This window comes from Canis lupus, chromosome 22 (assembly GCF_003254725.2).
Source record: "Canis lupus dingo isolate Sandy chromosome 22, ASM325472v2, whole genome shotgun sequence".
Classification (NCBI taxonomy): Eukaryota; Metazoa; Chordata; class Mammalia; order Carnivora; family Canidae; genus Canis; species Canis lupus.
Genome location: NC_064264.1, coordinates 2814223 through 2833548, shown reverse-complemented (window position 1 = coordinate 2833548; position 19326 = coordinate 2814223). Strand labels below are relative to the sequence as shown.

Here is a 19326-nt window from a genome sequence, read left to right as displayed (position 1 = left end):
TGGGCTTCCAGTAGCTGGGAGGGAGTTCATGTGTTTTTTTTGTTGGGAGACATGAGTCCAAAAATTAAAGTATTGGAGTGTTCATGCACTGTCAGTTGTTAAAGACAGCAATAAGGTCCTCTCCGCCTAGGGTCAAGAGATGTTTTTTCCTGACGTCTTTTCCAGAAGACCACACAAAGTCTGCTTTGGAGAATATTTTGGAAATACGACTTTCCTGTAGTCATCACATTAGATCACAATAAGATAGGATCAGGGATTGGAGGTAATTCCCAAAGGCACAAGGCAGCTTGTTACGTACTCAGGAGGAGATGATTTGTGGGTTCTGGGGGGGGATTGATCTCATTGCCTGAAATCAAGGCCAATGGAAATACTTCAATCCTTAGAAGTTTGAGGGTTTTAGGGTTCCATTAGTTCTTGTTACTTTCCCTGTTGTTTGTGGATAAGGACAGTGATGTTTCTAAATAAAAGGTAAAGCTTTACAGTTCTTTGATGACCGAATCAGTGAAATGTGTGTCTCTTACGGAAGAGAAAAGTGGGGATTTCCAAATTAAGCAATTTTTCCCCCTGCCGTACGGCCAGGGCTCTGTAGCAAAGAAAAGCCTTAAAACACTCCGAGTAGAAACAATGACCAGAACACATTCATAGACCTGGAGATCTTCAAAGGAGCCTTGGGGTTGTGGTTGTCCATGTTCTGCCCTTACAGATTGCTAGAATCGTGCTGATGGCAGGTAGGGCAAGCGTGGGAACAGCCTTAGCAATAGCCTTCAAATGACCATTCCAGTGTTGTTTTAATACCATTGCCAGTTTATCTCTGCTACTGTAGGTAGTATCATGAAGGAGCCTGGCTAAACTCTACTTTTATTACGGCCGTTTCTTTGGGTAACAGCAAAATGTCTCAGGGTTCTTTGATTCATTATTTACTTTATAGAGAGTCTTACAGTGTCAGGCAATCTCTATTTCTAAGGTATTTTGAATTCAGGGATGAATCCAAAATCATATTCCACGTACAAATATTTGTTCTTTCATCCTTTTGTCAGCAAGTCCGGGGAAAGGCAATTAACTTTGTCGTCTGAATTAATTTTATTTATTTATATAGAGTAAAGGTTATATTTCAAGGGTAAATTCAAGTCAGCGATAGCATAGTCTGCTTGGCGATTTTAGGTTTTTCTAAGTATGAACCAACCAACCAAGAGAATTAAATCAGGGATATCCAAAGGAGAATCTAGAAGGCCCGTGCAAGGTATGGACACCTCTGTCACTAAGATAACCAATCATGGCCTTCTTTTTCTTTTTCTTTCTTTCTTTCTTTCTTTCTTTCTTTCTTTCTTTCTTTCTTTCTTTCTTTCTTCTTTCTTTCTTTCCTTTCTTTCTTTCTTTCTTTCTTCTTTCTTTCTTTCTTTCTTTCTTTCTTTCTTTCTTTCTTTCTTTCTTCTTTCTTTTTTATTTTTTGACAGATGAGGAAAGGAGGTAGCTTGGTTTAATGTTACAGCAAAGGATGTTTTAAGGGAAACCAACAAAATTGTATAGGAGCTTATGTGATTGGCTGAAAAGTCCCAAGTCATTTCTATCAATAGGAAAGTCTGTACAATAGGAAAACTATTTATTTTAAGTAGTCCCTCCACCCAACGTGGGGCTTGAACTCAGGAGTTCAGGGGTCCCATGCCCCGCCTACTGAGCCAGCCAGGTGCCTCCAACAGGGAGACTATTTAGTGGAGAACATAGAACTACGTTGACTAAGTTGACTTAAGGCTTCTGTCAGCCTTGCTCAGAGCTGTTATCGCTCTAAACAAGACCGTTATACTGTGGCTACCAGGTCTACTGAAAGAGTGAAATCAGAAGTTGGTCTCTGATGATTCCCATGTAACTGAGTCAGAAAGTCTAGTGCTTGTTCAGTTGTCATGACCACACCAGAGAAAGGGTTTGTAAACCTAGAACCCTGCGGGAAAGAAATCTTTTTATTCCTATCAGTTACAGGAATCTTTGCATTTAAACATGAACATGCTTCTTTTAAACCTAAAAAGTATCAAATCCTTTCAAATCCTTGAAAGATATTTATATTAGTACATTTTACCTAAGTATAATCAACTTTGGGGGACTAATTTATCAGCTTTTTTACTACTTGTTCGGTAAACAAAAACACCCTCATACTGGTTTTAGATTCATTAAAATTCAAAGGATTTTTAGAAATCTAATTATTCCCATTTTTCCTTCCTTTCGTAGGATGAAGGAACAAAGCTTGTGTTACCCCTTGTCCATTGTAGTAAAACCCCAAGATGGTTTAGGCACAAAAGATGTATTGATAACCTTATATTTAATTTGGGGACCTGAATTTGGGGAGGAAAGAATCAGGAATAGTTGTTTAAGGAGACAAGATATAACTCATAAGTATCTAGAATCAAGAAATAATTATAGGCAACATTGTAAAAGCACTCAGCAATTAACAAAGATTATTAGAAACTTTATTTTGAATGCAAGGAAGCTTTTAAAAAAGGATTTGAAAGTATGTCAAAAGCACTGAAATTAAACAGAATATGCTTTTTTTAAATTTATTTTTTATTGGTGTTCAATTTGAATAGAATATTCTATTGACAAAAAGATATCTTTACTCCTGAGTAAAAAAATAACCTAATTATTTTATGTTAAAAGGACTCTAATTCTAATTTTACTCTTTTTGTACGTTATTCATGTTTAATAATCTATAGTAAAATATTTAGTAATATGCCCTCAGATATATGCATTTAGACATTCACTAATATATAAATAAACTAAAAAGTAATGAATTTAAAGTACTGAACTATAGTTTTAAAATTAAATCTAGTAAATAAAATAATGTGTGTATTAAATTATTCTCTGAATAAATGAGAAAATCATGTTCATTATCTTGTATGCATATTTGTATTTCTCTGTATTAACTGTCTATATTAATTATCATCTTTGACCAAAATAATCACCCTTCCTTTTCATCAAGCATAAGAGCAGTTAGAGGTAAGAAAATAAAGAAGAATTTAGATATTTATCTGTCTACTAGTATTTGTCATACACTGTAAATAATTTTAAAGTATAATATAATTAAAAAATATAATTCAAAAGCATATTGTATTCATCTATTACCCTTGTAAAAAATAAAGTAAAAAATTGTATTCATTCAATTCCTTATATTGAATAACCACTGTTCTGTATCTCTTCCTTATTCAGAAATCATTTAAGCATCCAAAGATTATTAACTATTTGTCTAAGGTCTTTAAGTTAGTTAAGAATTAGGAAATTTAAATTTTAGTTAAAACATTAAATTCTTATGATTTGTCCCAAGTAAGAATGTCATAAAATTAAACTTTTAAAAAGGCATTCATTGTTATCACTTATTTTAGTTAAATGCAATTTTATATGTATATTTTAAAACTTCAAACAAGTAATGGAGTAGTGGAATATTGTTTAAATTGTAAACCCCCCCAAAAAATATTTGTAAAACCCATGCAGGAAATTCAGTTTAATCAAATGAAATTTAACCCCTGCCTTGTTCATCAAAATATTATGCTGACATTAAATTTATTAAATTATTAATTTATTAAATTAATTTTTGGAGACTCTGAATCATGCCAAAAATGGTATCTTCTTTTAACTTGAAAACAATGCCCTTTCTTTTTTCTTACAACAGTAATAATAAAAGCTATTACGTAAATCCACAAAATGAAATACATCTTAATAACTCTGTCTTCCTTTATTTCAGACATTTGCCTGTTTATCTGGACTGTACATTCCTAGAATGCGCACATAAAAAGTGAAGGACTCTTTTGAGCAGGTAATCATTCATTTTCCAAGAGAGGGAAAAAGAAAGAGGGATTGAGAGAAGAAAAAAAAGAAGGAGGAAACTGCTTTAGATGAATATAACTTCAACACTAAGAAAGGACAATTATATTCCCTCCGAAAAGAAAAGGAAGAAAAATATTTATATCTAGAAAAACATTTTGAACATGTACCTGAAAAACATTTATATCTAGAAAAACAGATTTTGAATATATACCTGAAAAGGATTGACCTTAAAATTGGTTTAAGGCCTTGTCAATTTTGTCAATACCTGATAAAAGAGCTAGCACTTTTTAATCCCCAAAGAATGGAAGGAAAGGAGGGGGTATCACCAACATTCAACAAAAAGAATATTTTAGACAATGTCCTCTTGACGGTTTCCTCACTGTTTCTCCTAGAGCGCCTCTCAAGCAAACAACCTTGTTCATGTCACAAGTTCCCCAAAGTGGCCACTGCAATTCCACATGGTCCCTGGTGAAATTGTGCCAGTGGCATAGGCGCTCTACAGTGAGGAAAGCTGAAAGACACCTCGTGGCCCTGGGAGAGGTACAGTTCGAAGCTGGATGGACCCCACGAGTGCTGGGGTGCTGTAAGGACGGAGCTTATTTGCTCTTCCATCTGTGAAATTTGGGCAAAGGTCACCTGCCTCAAATTAGGTTTGAAAAAACTAAACAAAGCAGACCTCGGAATCACAAAAATATGACAGAGGAAGTCATTCCAATATTTGAAATGATGACTTTACACAAAGTTTATCCAGAGTTTGTCTAAAGAATGCCAGTCCTTCTGAACACTCAGTCCCTGGGGCGGTTGGAGGACAGACTTACCGGCCTCCCCTTGTCTTTTCCTTACGGACTTTTCCTCCTAAAGAAAAACAACACTCAAGACAATAGGTGATAGAATGGGTGTTAGAAAGTTAGGAAGCAATGGTTACTATTTACCAGATTTACAAGTCTGACCGGTAACTAGAATGTCTTGATGTTGTCATTATTTTTTATTTTAGCCATTCTAGTAGGCGTGTAAATATATCCCACTGTAGTTATAGTTTGCATTTCCTTGGTGGCTGGTGCTATTGAACAATTTTGTATGTGCTTGTATTTTACCCACACGCCTGAAATATCTCTTCGTGTCTTTTGCCTATTTCCTAATTGGATTGTTTGGTTTTGTTTGGTTGGGTTTTATTTATTTATTTTTACTGCTGAGTTTCGAGAGTTCTTTATGTATTCTAGACACTAGTCTTTTGTCAAATCTGTGGTTTGCAAATATTTTCTCCCAGCCCATATTTTGTCTTTTCATCCTCTCAACAGAACCTCTTGCAGAGGAAAAGTTGTTTTACCTTGATGAAGTCCAATTTATCAATTTTTCATTTCATGGATCACGTTTTTGATGTCAAGTCCAAGAACTCTCTGCCTAGTCTTAAATCCCAGAGACTTTCTCCTGGGTTTTTATTTTCCTAAAAACGTTATAGTTTTACATTTAGTCTATGATCCATTTTAGTTAATTTTTGTGAAAGGTAAGTCAGTTGGTCCCATTGGTTGATGTTGTACTTGAGTTTATCCAATTCTTGCGGAGTTTTTGTCTATTTGTTCTATCAGTTATTGAGACAGGATTTTGAAATTACTGACTGTAACCATGGACTTGTATATTTCTCCTCTTGATTCTATCAGTTTTTCCTTCATATAGTTTGCAACTCGGTTGTTTGGGGCATACGCATTTAGAACTGGTGTGTCTTTTTGATAGATAGACTCTTTTATCATTATATAATGTCCCTCTCTCATATTGTTTTTTGTTCTGAAGTTTACTTTATCTGATATTGAGAGCTACTCCTGATTTTCTTTGATTTACATTTCCATGACATAAATATTTTTCATCCTCTTGCTTTCAACCTGCCAGTACTGTTATTTGAAGTGAATTTCTTATATACAGCATATTATATATATATATGTGTATATATATATATATATATATATATATATATAATTCCAGTCTGCCAATCTGTATTTTAATTGGTATATTTAGACTATTTATATTTAATGTAATTATTGGTTTGTTAGGGATAAGCCTGCTATTTGATTGTATTTTTCTGCTTGTATTGTCTATTTTCTTTCTCTTATCTTTCTGTTGGTTATTCAACCACTTTTCAGAATTCCATTTTGATTTGGCTCTAGTGTTTTTGAGCATATCTCTTTGTATAGCTTTTTAATGGCTGCTCTAGGTGTTACATTACACATACATCATTTACCACAGTCTATTGGCATCATCATTTTACCAACTCAAGTGAAGTTGTGGAAACCTTACCTCCTTTGTGTCCCTTTACCCTCCCCCATTTACAATAAAATTATCTTTAAAAATTCCCCTGCATCATATTGAATCACATCAGACAAGGTTAGAGTTTTTGTTTCAATAATCAAATGTAACTTAGACTCAAAAAGAGAAGACAATCCTATTGTACTTAACCCATATTTTTGCTTTTCATTTTCTGCCTCTTTTCTAATGTTCCTAGGGTCCTTCTTTTATTGATTCCTTTCTGTTTAGAGGCCTTCTTTCAGCCATTCATTTAGGGTAGGTCTGCAGACAATAAATTCTCTTAGTTCTCCATCATCTGAGAACGTCTTGACTTCTCCTTCATATTTGAAAAGTATTTTTGCTGGATATAGAAATTTGGGTTGGTAGACTTTTGTTTTAGCACTTAAAAATGTTGTGCTTTTGTCTTCTTCCAAATATTCTGATGAGACATCTGTTGTCTGGTAAGTGTAGACTGTAGTATTAACACAAGCACTGGACCAAATGTCTCCCAAGTTTGAGGCTTCGGTTTCAATGAAATAAATCAATGTTTATTTTGCATTCTAGAAATTTATCATGAAATATAATGGAGGATATAGTAAAAACTTTGCTAATATTTTTGGACTCAAGTTGCAAAGATAAGCCAGTATTTCTCCCTGTTTCATTAAAACCTGGAAAGATGTAAGTAGTGAGTGAGGAGTAACTTTTTGTGTCTGTTTCTTTTTAATCCAGCATAGAGAAGAAACTTCTGTCCTTGCCTCCGTTCACCTCCATGCCAGAAATGGAACCCAATGGCACCTTTGATAGTAGCAACAGCAATGGGAGCTGCACAATTGAAAACTTCAAAAAGGATTTTTACCCCATTGTGTACCTGGTAATATTTGTCTGGGGAACCTTGGGAAATGGCTTTTCCATATATGTTTTCCTGCAATCTTATAAGAAGTCCACTTCTGTGAATGTTTTCATGCTAAACCTGGCCATTTCAGATTTCTTGTTCACAAGTACACTACCCTTCAGAGCTGACTATTACATCAGAAGCTCCAATTGGATATTTGGGGACTTGGCCTGCAGGATTATGTCTTATTCTATGTATGTCAACATGTACAGCAGCATTTATTTCCTGACTGTGCTGAGCATTGTGCGTTTCCTGGCAACTGTTCACCCCTTCCGGCTTCTCCATGTCACCAGCATCAAGAGTGCCTGGATTCTGTGTGGGATCATATGGATCCTTATCATGGCTTCCTCAGTAATGCTTCTGAAAAATGGCTCTGAGCAGAAGGGCAGTGCCGTATTATGCTTAGAGCTGAATATCAATAAAATTGTTAAACTGAAGACCATGAACTACATTGCCTTGGTGATGGGCTTCCTGCTGCCATTCTGCATGCTCAGCATTTGTTACCTGCTGATCATTCGAGCCCTGTTAAAAGTAGAGGTCCCAGAATCAGGGCTGCGTGTTTCTCACAAGAAGGCACTTATCACCGTCATCATTGCCTTGATCATCTTCCTCTTGTGTTTCCTGCCCTATCACATACTGAGAACTCTCCACCTGATGGAGTGGAAAGTGAATACATGCAAAGAGGACCTGCATAAAGCTGTAGTCGTCACACTGGCCTTGGCAGCAGCCAATACCTGCCTCAATCCTTTGCTCTATTACTTTGCTGGGGAAAATTTTAAGGACAGACTGAGGTTGATACTCAGAAAAGGGAAGGCACAGAAGACAAAGTACAGCCTTCCTGTCTGCATGTGGTTGAAGAGGGAAACACAAATTTAAGGGGTTGCCAGGTAGAACCTGTTCTTGCATCCTTGTGCCCACCTTCATTCATCACATAGTCTCCAAATGACCATGGATTTAACTGTTTCCAACAAAGGTCCACTCCTAACATTTAACTGACCATGACTTTTGTTGATAAGTCCTACTTCAAACATTGCATTAGATGTGTTTTCAGTGATTGACTCAAAAAGAGAAATATAGCAGACAAAATCTCTACTAGTCTTGCAACCTCACATGTCAGACTGGGAAAAGATGCTCAGCACATTGTGTGCTCCTTTTCATCAGTTTCTGTACCAGATCTTGGTCCCATCAGGTATTCTAAAGTAACTTTAAGATAAACTCAACTTCCCCAGCTTCTCCAGCTCCTCTTCTAACTGGCTAAGCTGCATAGCCAGTTAACAAAGCTAATGGAGGTTCCAGAGCAGACCAGAAAAAAACATCCTAAGAATTCACTGAAAAGACTTTGTGAGGAAGGCTGCCCTTTGTCAAAGCAGAGTCAAGGTCCCAAACAAGAACAGTGAGAGAAAAGGGGAGAGAAGGACTGGGGCAAGACAGAGCTGGTAAAAAGTAGGGAGAAAGAGAAATTTCATGTTGCACTGGGAGAGAGGCTCTAGCACACTGCAGGCAAGAAGATTCCCTTCGCCTCTCTCTTGCTGGGGGCTAGAAGGAATAGGAAGAGTGGGAGGAAGAACCAGGGCCTTGTCTAGGGAGTGGAGGGATTACGTGTCAAGTGGTAGAAAGGAGAGGGTCAATTTTACTCTTGTGATTTGTGTTGGGACTGACTTCACTGAAGGTCTCAATCGTGCATGCTAATCTATTGGGATGGGAGCCAGAACAGAGGAGGTTGCTCTAAGCGTTTGGTTGGGCACTGAGAGAGAGGGTGGGGTAGAGGACAAGTTGCAAAGGTGGTTGTACCCCTGCAATTCTACTAATATTTTGGTGGCACGTGAATAGGGTGGCTTTCCTTTTGAGGGAGTATAGAAAAGAACTGGATAGTGGGAAGGGGTCCTTTCCATCCACTGAAGCAGAGCTAGTGAGACTACCAACTACTACCTCCCTGGCCACTGTACCACCAACAATTGCATGGCCTCTCCATGCTGGGCAGACTGTGCCAGACACTTCATATTCAGTAACTCCATTTAACCCTTACACTGAAGCCTTGTGTTTCTACTTTACCGATGAAGAAACCGAAGCTTGGAGAAATTAAGAAACTTGTTCAAGTTCACACAGGTGGTAGGAGTTTAAAAGATATCTGTGGAGAAAGGTTAGCTGGGTGCTGACTCCACTGCTCCCCCTACGAACCTTCTGGGAGATTGGCTGAAACTTTGAATAAAAGTTCCCTTTCCCCATCAGGCACCTTCCCCTCCTCATTTTCTCTCTGGAGTCATTGACCTCAGGCAGAGTGGGGTGTGGGAGGGAGGTGGTGTTCTCAAGCTAGGGAGAAAGGGAACATCTTTATAGTAAACAAGAGCCCCAGGACGCTTCCCTTACTCAGATGTCAGAATGCTGTCAGACTCATATCTTGTCAAAACAGGAGCCTGCAGGATCCTCCTGTGGGGAAACAACCCAATCCAAGGGAAAGACTAACAGATACAGACTGTTGAGGATTTCCCAACACAAAAGCTGGCACCTGCCCTATTATCTACCTGGCAGAGAAGTCCATACCGCAACCAATCCCTTCTATTCAGAGAGCATCTAGTCAGCCTGTTAGAGCCTCACTCTTAATTATGCACAATGACCACTCCACTTTGGGGGCAGTGGAGGGTGGGGTGGGGTGGACAAAGGCCACAACATACCTACAAAATACCTACAAATAAATGACAGGGTTGATAGAGACGTTTTCAGGAAGAAAGGTGTAAACGCTTTTATTACCCTTGCACTTTTTATTGGAAACCAACTGGAGGATGTGCTCCTCCAAAATAAGTGATTAAGCCAAGATAGAGAAAAACATGACATCTAGGAAACAAGGAATCCAACACAGGAGAAAAGTGAACAACATAGGATGTTGGTGGTAGCAGAAAAACAAGAAACTAATTGATTTGCCACATTAGAGGGATTTATATGTTTTTTTGAAGCACTTGGGATTAACTAGTGAAAATACATAGAAAAATAAACAAAGGAAAAGACACAGCGTTCATTGAATGCTCATAAAAAGAAACTATTGTTTAAGAACAAAAATGTAATCGTAGTACACTACATGGCTCACCTGTGAATAATGTGGAATAACGTAAAAACAAAATACTGTGATATAATTTCTATTAGGAAATGAGAGGATATGTATGTGGGGGAGGGGTGTAAGTCATCTAGGTCTCCATCTTCCATCACAGAAAATGCATAACAACTAAAGCTAGAGAATGATAAAAGCTATATCAAAATGTTGTTTAGCAACAGGAGCTACCATCCAGAAGACACGGTGAAAAGGATGGACAGGGATGGCCTCTGGAAAGTTTGGGGTGGGACAATAAGGTGGAGATTTCTCTTCTCCTTTTAAGGACTTTTCAGCCATCTAACTTGTAAATATGTATTGCTGAAATAAAAATTAAGTTTAAATTAAATTTTAAAAATGGCATCAATTCTGTGGGTTTTGTTTTTTGTTTGTTTGTTTTAAGAAACGAGACAGAAAAGAAAGGCCACCATTAATGGGCACTGAACATTGGCAGGAGGAATGAAAGCAGGAAATGGCTAGACTTTGGGCCACTGAGGGAGGCCCACCCAGTCCTTCTGTGAGAGGGGAGGTCCTCTTGGGATGTTGGGAGTCACTTCCTGGGATCAGAGATGATTTAGTATATCAGGATATATTTTAGTCACGAGCAGCAGAAAACCCAACTCGGCTTAAATGATCATTATCTCACATAACTGTAACATCCAGAGAGAAGTAAGGCTTCAGACCCCATTCAGCTGGGGCTCCTGTGAGTCTTCTCTAGGTATTGGCTGGTCTGATGGCTGAATCCCCGCATGGGAACAAGCCGATTGCAAGCAGCCTGAGGCTACATGCTTCCTTCCTTACACCCAGGAGAAGAAACAGGGTATCTCCTCAAAGCATTTAACGAAGATCATTGGGCTGCCTTTTGGCTAGACCTACTCAGATTACACACACCGGCTCCTAAACTAGACCAAGTAAGGGATTACTTCGATGGAGCAAGGATGGTCAGAGTCTACACCTGCAGTAGGGTTAAACCTACTGTCATCTCAGCTGCGAGAAGGGTGAAATGGGACTTGCAGAGGCCCCATATCTTGCACTCAAGTGAGATGGAGAAGAACTGCCAGCCAGCCAGGCATCCAAACCGATCATGGCTGGTATCTATGCAGCAGCCTTAGCGGCTCAGGAGTGTGAGAGAATGATGTGTTAGAAGGAGGGTGAAAGCTAAAGTATGAGTTTGTATTGTAAAGTCATAGGGATTTTCCAAGGGTGATTAGAAATCTCAACAACTCTCCAAGGGCAAGATAGCCCAGATAAAGGTGCGAGCAACCAAGATCCACGGGCTGAACAGTAATGCAGCGATTGTGGGTTATGGTGTCTTTAAACCTATGGTGCGTGTGTGTGTGTGAGTGAGAGAGACAGCATGCTTAATGACTTACTTTTTCTTTTTCCAAGACTTTCCCTTTCTCTAGTCAGAGTGAAACATCTCATCTGGTAAAGAATGTTGTCCTTGAGGAAGAAAACAAAATGGAGCCCCCTATTTACCGAAGTGAAAGCCAAGAGTGTCCCGAAGTTTTAGTTACAGTTCTTTTTGTTTGAGAGACTAGTAGCCCCTCGAACACGTACATAAATTGTTCAACTGGGACAAAGGGTTTTTGTTGTGTCAGCTTTAGTGGAATTATGGTACGACAACCATGCCTCTTCAGTGGGGACCTAAGAAGCAATGCTGGTAAATTTTGTAACTATTTTGAAAGACCAATTCTCTGTTTTGAATTTAATTAAGATGACCCACAATTTATTCTGAGGCAAAGATGATGTCAAACAGGCCCAAAACAGGTGTAGGAGGGGAGACTGACAAGGGAGATGGCTTTCTTCCTGGAAAAGGGCTTGAAAATAGAGACCTTGTTAGGGAAGGATGGGGTTTAGGTGGGAGATATGGTGATAAGAGATCCTTCCTCTGAGACATTTTGTCCCCAAGTAGATAGAGGCAGCTACTCAAAGCTAATAAAGGCCACAAGGAGAATTTTAACAATAGAGAACTTGTTAAAAAGCTAGTGCGTATTTGAAAGCTCTAATAAGCACAGAATAGGGCACTGACATAAGAACCCACAGAAAGTTCAAAGATACACAGCTGGGAATGGAGGCTAATTTACATGGCGAGTTGGAAAGGTCTCAGAAGGGTTGTTAGCTGCATGAATATGCCCAGGAAGCTAAATTCTAAGCTCAGGGACTCCTGGCCCCTCTCCTGCTTCCTGGTCCCCAAAGATCTTTGTGTTCCAAGTGTGGTGTGGTTATCAGTAGGGTATTGGTTAAGTTTTGAGGCAGTTAAAAGAGTTAAAAATCATACACGGATTTTCAGCTGTGCAAGAGGTCAGCACCCCCAATACACTGTTCAAGGGTCAACTGAATTTAGTTTTGCATGTTTTTGCACTTTCTAGAAATGGAATAATATGGCAATCTTTTTTTCCCCCAATCAGCTTTATCTTTTTGAAATTCAATCATTATCCTGATGATTTTAAGAGCATAATATTTAGTTATCCATACTTCTGTTAACAGAGACATTAGATGATTGCCAGATTTTGATTACTAGAAACAATGCTTCTACGAATACTTGCATACACGTCTTCTATTGCACACATGTAAAAACTTGTCTGGATTATATATTTAGGAATGTGTTCATGATCAACAATTTTATGTGATGTCCAACTTTTTTTTTTTTTAAGATTTCATTTATTTATTCATGAGAGACACACAGAGAGGCAGAGACACAGGCAGAGGGAGAAGCAGGCTCCTTGCGGGGAACCTGATGTGGGACTTGATCCCAGGATCCCGGGGTCACAATCTGATCCTGGCTCAGACGCTCTATGGCTGAACCACCCAGGCATCCCGTGATATCCAACTCTTTTCCAAACTGGCATTTCCAATTTGAACCCCAGACAGCAGTGTAGGAGAACTTCCATGTATCTATCTACACATACACCGTATGTATGGTGTTCATATTTCACTGTGATTTTCATATATTATTTATACTTAGTGAGTTAACAACCAACAAGTGCTCACAGAAGGAAATTTAAAGGATTGTACTTTGGTCAAAAGGAAAATGGTAACAGATAGACAATCTGAAATACAAGAAGGAATAGTGAACAAAGATATAGATAAATATATGGGTATATCAAGAGTCTAGGTTGACGGCTAGGTTGACTGTCCTCTGCTTTTTTGTTGTTGCTAATGAGAAGTCAGCTGCCTAATTGCTTTAATAATAATAGCTACCATTATGAATGCTAGATACTCTTCTAAGAAATATGTGCACATTTTTCTGGTAGGATAAGAAGTGGAAGATGTTATTCATCATATTTTATGGATGAAAAAATTAAGTCACAGAGAGGTGAAGCAACTTGCCGAAATGTACTTGCAAAGGGCCAAACCGGTATTGAAACCCAACCAGTGCACTTCCAGGATGCACGCTCTGAGCCATTACACTTGCCACTTACACCTTGTTTTCTCACGTACCATACTCACCTGGAGTGTGATACTGCTTCGTAAGTGAGTTGACTTTCTTTCTGCTTGGTCTTGAGATCTCTCGGTCTCTGGTATTCTGAAATATTACTTTGATGCATATCATTTTTGCTGCTTCTCATCCATGGTGATGAGGTATGTTTTGTGATTTTTGACTCCGGGGCCCTGTTCTTTGGAATGTTTTGAGTGGGAACTTTTCGAGGCGTATGTGGCTTTCCTCCAGAGAGGTTTTATGCTTTTTCTGCCAGGTCTTTGGATGCTTTCCAATCCTGAGACCACATTAAGTTAAATTCACTAGTTGATTTTTGTTTTCAGACCACGTTAACTCCGAGACATAAGTCAGAAACTGATGGATGTTGTAGGCCAGGGTGAGCCACCAACAGAACACAGAGAAGAAAGAATTCTAGTTCAAATGATGGTTTTGTAGAAAATGGGCTATTTATCTTAACCCTCAAAGAAATGGCAGAGTGTTAGCAGACAGACATTGAGGAAGGAAAAGGGGAAGGACATTTCAGTTGAGGGACACAGATAAAGGCTCAACCCAATGAAATCTAGTGTTTTTTGAAATGGAAAGCACTCTGATGTGGACAGGTTCCTAGAGTGGGATTCGTGGGGCATATGGGCTGTAAACGCAAATTGGGTGGTATCTTGGATGATTGTGAACATGATTCAAGAGGCACTGGGGACTCACGGAAGACTTCGGAGGAAGACAATATAATGACTAGAGTCATCTGCGTATGAGGAACATGACTCTATAAGGAACACGTAGGCCAGATCTTCAATATAAATCTAGAACAATGCCCTACTGCCAGGCCGAATTTATTTTTGATTATCTTCAATCATGTATGATTCATTCTGTTTTCGCTGCTGGATGAGATAAGTACAGATTAATTTTGTTAGGTTTACCGGCATGGAAATGGCTTGTCTTTTTTTTTTTTTTTTTTTTTTAAACATTTTATTTATTTATTTGAGAGGGAGAAAGAGAGAGCCTACGTGCCAGCATGGGGGGGGGGGGGGGAGGTTGCCAGGGGAGGGAAGCAGAGGGAGAGGGAGAAGCAGACTCCTTGCTGAGCAAGGAGCCCAACATGGGGCTCAATTCCAAGACCCTGTTTTATGACCCACGTGGAAGGCAGACACTTACCAGATTAAGCCACCCAAGCGCACCCCAAAATGGCATAAGTCTTTGAGCACAGGAGCCATTCACTGCAAATCGGTGATTCTCTTCACCAGTCCTCAGATTGCCTAAGGTTGGCCACATCTGAACTTGTGCTTGTTAGTTTGGGCTGAGTTAATTCTCTAGCTTTTCAAACACACACACAGACACACACACACACACACACACACACACACACACACAAACAAATCCACACCTGGAGATTCTTATTGGATACTTTTATAGTTATGCTTGATTATCTGCGTTTGTTAAAAGCTTCACTAGTGCTCCTGATGGTGTAAATTTTCAGATACTCTTCAGAATGTCGCAGACCTCCAACGGCTCTCTTTGGGAAGAAGCAAATCATTATTCCGGATCAGGTTTCTATTTCAGATTTGAATATATGCCAAAATAGCTCTTGAGTATCTGAGTTCTATGTCAAAGGAAAATACAAATCTGAAAAAGAAGCATGCTTATAGAGGATAGAATGTTTTGACACTGAGTCCAATGAGCTGAGACTCAGCCTCAGGCCCGACACTTCCCAGCTATGTGACCTCGGCCAAAGCACTTAGCTATCTTTGCCTTAGTTTTCTCAACTGTAACATGCGAGTGACATACTTGCCCCATCTTGCGAAGTAGTGACAAGGACAAAATAAGATATGTAAACACACGTCAATCCTTTTGGAGTCTATAAAAACCCTACAGAAGTGCAAGCTATCATGTGCTACTAGATGTTTTGTGTCAACTGGGTTTCCATTAATTATTTACTTTGAGTTAATTATGAGTCTGTCCCTCATTTGTTCTTCACGTTGAATTGTGCTATTTTGAGCGTTCTGAAAACACATACTCATGTTCCTACGTAAGAGAATGAAGTGATTATGCTGAGCATGATGCAGCGCTGGACAGAACGGAGTCCAAAAGACGGCTTCTGCCGTTGTGAGGAGGGACAAGCAAGCATTCTGGAACGGCTCCAGGTGGCCCCCCAGAGGCTGTCAGAAAAAAGGACTTTAATTCTCTGCATAAGAAGCGAAGTCGTGGAAGCCAAATTCAATGTGACTCAAGGCGACTCTGGGTCTCCTTAACCTCTCAAATGCAGCCGTCTACAAACAGCTTCTTACATAAATATACGTTATTACTTCCAGAAATATGGGAACCAAGGCATAATCTCAAAAGATATAGGTCAGACTATCTAAGATGTGTGCTAGAAAGCAAGAATAACCCACACCTGGCTAAGCTCAGTCCTGACCACCTGTTCTGTAGGGATGGTTAAAATTCACAACCTTAGACGAGAGGCTAGGGTTAGGGGTGGTGCAAAATGTGGTAATCTCACATTTATTCAATGATTATCATTTCTTGGAACATTAGATAATCAACGGCCTCCCAAATATCCTCAGTCTACGTACATAACCAATGAGTCCAAATATATAAATTTAATAAAGTAATTCTTTCTAAACATTTAAGCACCACAAACCTAATTCAACGCTTCTAAATGTTCAGTTACATTCACAAACGTATTAGAGTTTTGGAAATATTTTAACACCTCAAGAGACGATACTTAAGAGGTGATAATGATTAACAAAAATCAGTGCATTTACATCAGACAGGTCACAAGGTCATTAACGTCACAGGAAGAAAACCCTCCTCATTTAAAAATGCGACATTCCAGAAATGCTTTCACAACCATTTTTCTGTGCGTACGTTATTGAGAAAAATGGCCCATGAGGGATCGTCCACGCACACCCTTATATCCTTGCCCCTGCAACCCTGATGTGTAGATGATGTCAGCAACTATCTACCCAATTGTACTTTATACGTAAGTCTTCCCCCGTGGGGCTGGTGTGATCATCTCCAGTCCACAGATGACGACATAGGGCCACGGGCACTTGGATTCCACACTGAGTCTTCTGCGGGCAACACTGCCCTTGCCAGGCGTCGGGGGGAACGCTCCTCTTCCGGCATGAGGGGGAGGTAGGCCGTGGCCAGGCCTGCCGAGGGCCTGTGATGCGACAGGAAGCAGAAGTGACTCGTGGAGGAGCTCACGAGTCCGCAGACTCCCACAGAAGACACCCCGGACTGGGGAGCTCCAAACCTAGACATTTTTATTTTCTCGCACTGTTGGAGGCTAGAAGTTCGAGATCAAGACGCCATCGGGTTGGTTACTGATGAAGCCTCTCTTCCAGGCTCGTGGAGAGCTACCTTCCTGCTGTGTCCGCACACGGCCTTTGCTCTGTGTGCACGTACAGAAAGGCAGACAGACAGACAGAGACAGAGAGACAGAGACAGAACTCTCTCTGGTGCTCCTTCTTCTTCTTATGAGGATACCAGTCCTCTATCAGATTAGGGCCCTACCCTTATGACCTTAATTACCTCCCTGAAGGCCCAATCTCCAAATAGAGTCGCACTGGGGGTTAGGGCCTCAACATTAATTTTGGGGGTGACGTGGGTCAGTCCATAGAAGAATCCAGCAAGACATCTGGGGCAGCGTGCCCCTCCTCGGCCCGGTGCTTCTGGGCTCTCCTCACGGCAGATTCCTCCCTCCTCATGGGCTACATGAACTCGGTACCTGGGGGACCCTGATGGGGAGAGCAGGGAGGTGTTAGGAAGCTTTGTCCTTCGTATTCTTGATCTCGTAGGTGACCTTCCCTCCGAGCGTTGGTTGGCTTTCACTGAACTGAAGGGAAGTGCATGTCAAGACAGTCCAAACCATCGCTTTTGCTGACCTTCAAAACTGGGCCATCTTTTAGGAGAACTCTTTCAAGAAGCCGTGTGGTGCAACCTAAAGAGCACCGTGACTGGAATCGGAAGTCCTGGGTTCAGATCCCCACAGCTTATCATGGCCTAAGAGCTCCCTGGTGACGGAGGCTCCTGCTCCCCCACCCCCCACCCCATCCCCTCCTCTCTGGCTGGCTGGCTGCTTCTGCTCAACACCAACAGGCACACTTCCACCTCAGGGCCTTTGCAACAGCTGTTCCCTTTGTCTGGAAATCTCTCCCTCAGGTATTCGCTTGGACCATTCTCTTCCTTCGTTTATCATTTGACGTAAAGGCTGCCCCTCCCAGGAAGCTCTCCTCCGACTGGACTACCTAAGATGGCCCCTGCTCCTCCCTTCCATCAGGTCCCTCCCTAGATCCGGCTCCCCTCCCCCCTTTACAGTATCTTTCTATCACTGGTGTCAGCATATGTATTTATTTGTTGGTGGCTCGCCTTTCCCAAAATACTGCAAACTCCAGCAGGGCAGGTTCACTACTTTCATTCGTGGCTTGGCCCAACCCAAGAAAGGCCCCGAAACAAAGGGACCCCTGAATGCATATTGCAAATGGATGACTACGAAAGAATGAGGCACCTAACCTTAGCTTCTGCCTCCCTCGCTTGGCTCTTCCTTCCTCAGGCCCAGCCCTCGGGGCCGCTGGCCTGACCTTGGTGACTTGGGTGAGGAAGCCCGGGGCACTGAGGGTCACAGCGGGCGGGCCAGCTCCACGGTGGAGACCTGCCCCTGGCCCAGGACGTGACCCCGGGTCCTGGGTTCGAGGCCTGCATCCACTCCCTGCAGGGAGCCTGCTTCTCCCTCAGCCTGGGTCTCTGCCTCTCTCTGTGTGTGTCTCATGGATAAATAAATAAAATCTTAAAATTAATAAATAAATAAAAGATCTGAGCCTCCAAGGGCTCGGAGAAGAGGAGAAGAGGGGACTTTGTCAGGAAGCCAGGAGGCAGCCGAGGAGGAGGAGGAGGAGGAAGCCCACTGCCGAAGCGCTGGCTCTGCTGGCTGGTGCCCCCCCCACCCCTACCCCTGGCTGGGCACCTGGGGAAGCCTGGGGACCCCTGGGCAGCCGCGGGGCAATCAGAGCCCAGGGGAGTCTCACAGGTCTCTGCAGGAGGCGCAAGTTCATTAACAAGGATTCATCAGGCTCAGATGCCTGCTGGGGAGGAGATGGAAACACAGGTTCATGCGGCGCATCATCAAAAGCAGGAAGGAAACAGAAACATTTTGGAAGTCACTGGAAGACAGACTATGTAAATTTGAAATAAAGGGTTTGGTTAACTAGTTGCTCTCTGAGGAACTTCTTGATTTTGTATGTGCAAGACAGATGGGGTGGGGGGGTCGGGGGGCTGAGCGGTGGAGGTCTGCCTTTGGCCCAGGGCGTGACCCCGGGGTCCTGGAATCGAGTCTCACCTCGGGCTCCCTGCAGGAAGCCTGCTTCTCCCTCTGCCTGTGTCTCTGACTCTCTCTCTGGGTGTCTCTCATGAATAGATAAACAAAATATTTTTAAAAATCTCCAAAAGACAGACAACACCTTGGGATACACTAGGAGGCCCCTGAACTCAGGCTTGTCCTACTGTGCGAAGTCAGACTCATCTCATAATTTATTTTATTTTATTTATTTTATTTTATTTTTTTAAAGATTTTATTTATTTATTCATGATAGACAGAGAGAGAGAGAGAGAGGCAGAGACACAGGCAGAGGGAGAAGCCGGCTCCATGCGGGGAGCCTGACACAGGACTCGATCCCGGGATCCCAGGACCGCGCCCTGGGCCAAAGGCAGGCACCAAACCGCTGAGCCACCCAGGGATCCCCCTCATCTCATATTTTAATACACTTTTCATCAGGTTCTTCACATGCTGAGTAATAATCCCCATAACCCTCTTGGGAGAACTTTCTCCAA

The 19326-nt window shown here is 41.2% G+C and overlaps 1 protein-coding gene across 8 annotated transcripts in view; it reads left to right on the top strand.

Moving 5' to 3' along the window:
- The window catches only part of CYSLTR2 (cysteinyl leukotriene receptor 2), a 64398-nt gene extending 53970 nt beyond the window's left edge, over positions 1-10428 (top strand). For 7 of the 8 annotated variants that reach the window (XM_035704453.2, XM_025478330.3, XM_025478331.3 and 4 more), the window contains 2 exons: positions 3728-3799; positions 6817-10428. In XM_035704453.2, the coding sequence (XP_035560346.1) occupies positions 6857-7855 (999 nt within the window). In that variant the 5' untranslated portion in view covers positions 3728-3799; positions 6817-6856 and the 3' untranslated portion in view covers positions 7856-10428. Of the gene's footprint in view, positions 1-3727; positions 3800-4202; positions 4351-6816 lie in introns of those variants that run through there. The other variant, XM_049099358.1, reaches the window with a different exon arrangement.
- Positions 10429-19326: the final 8898 nt, after the last annotated feature.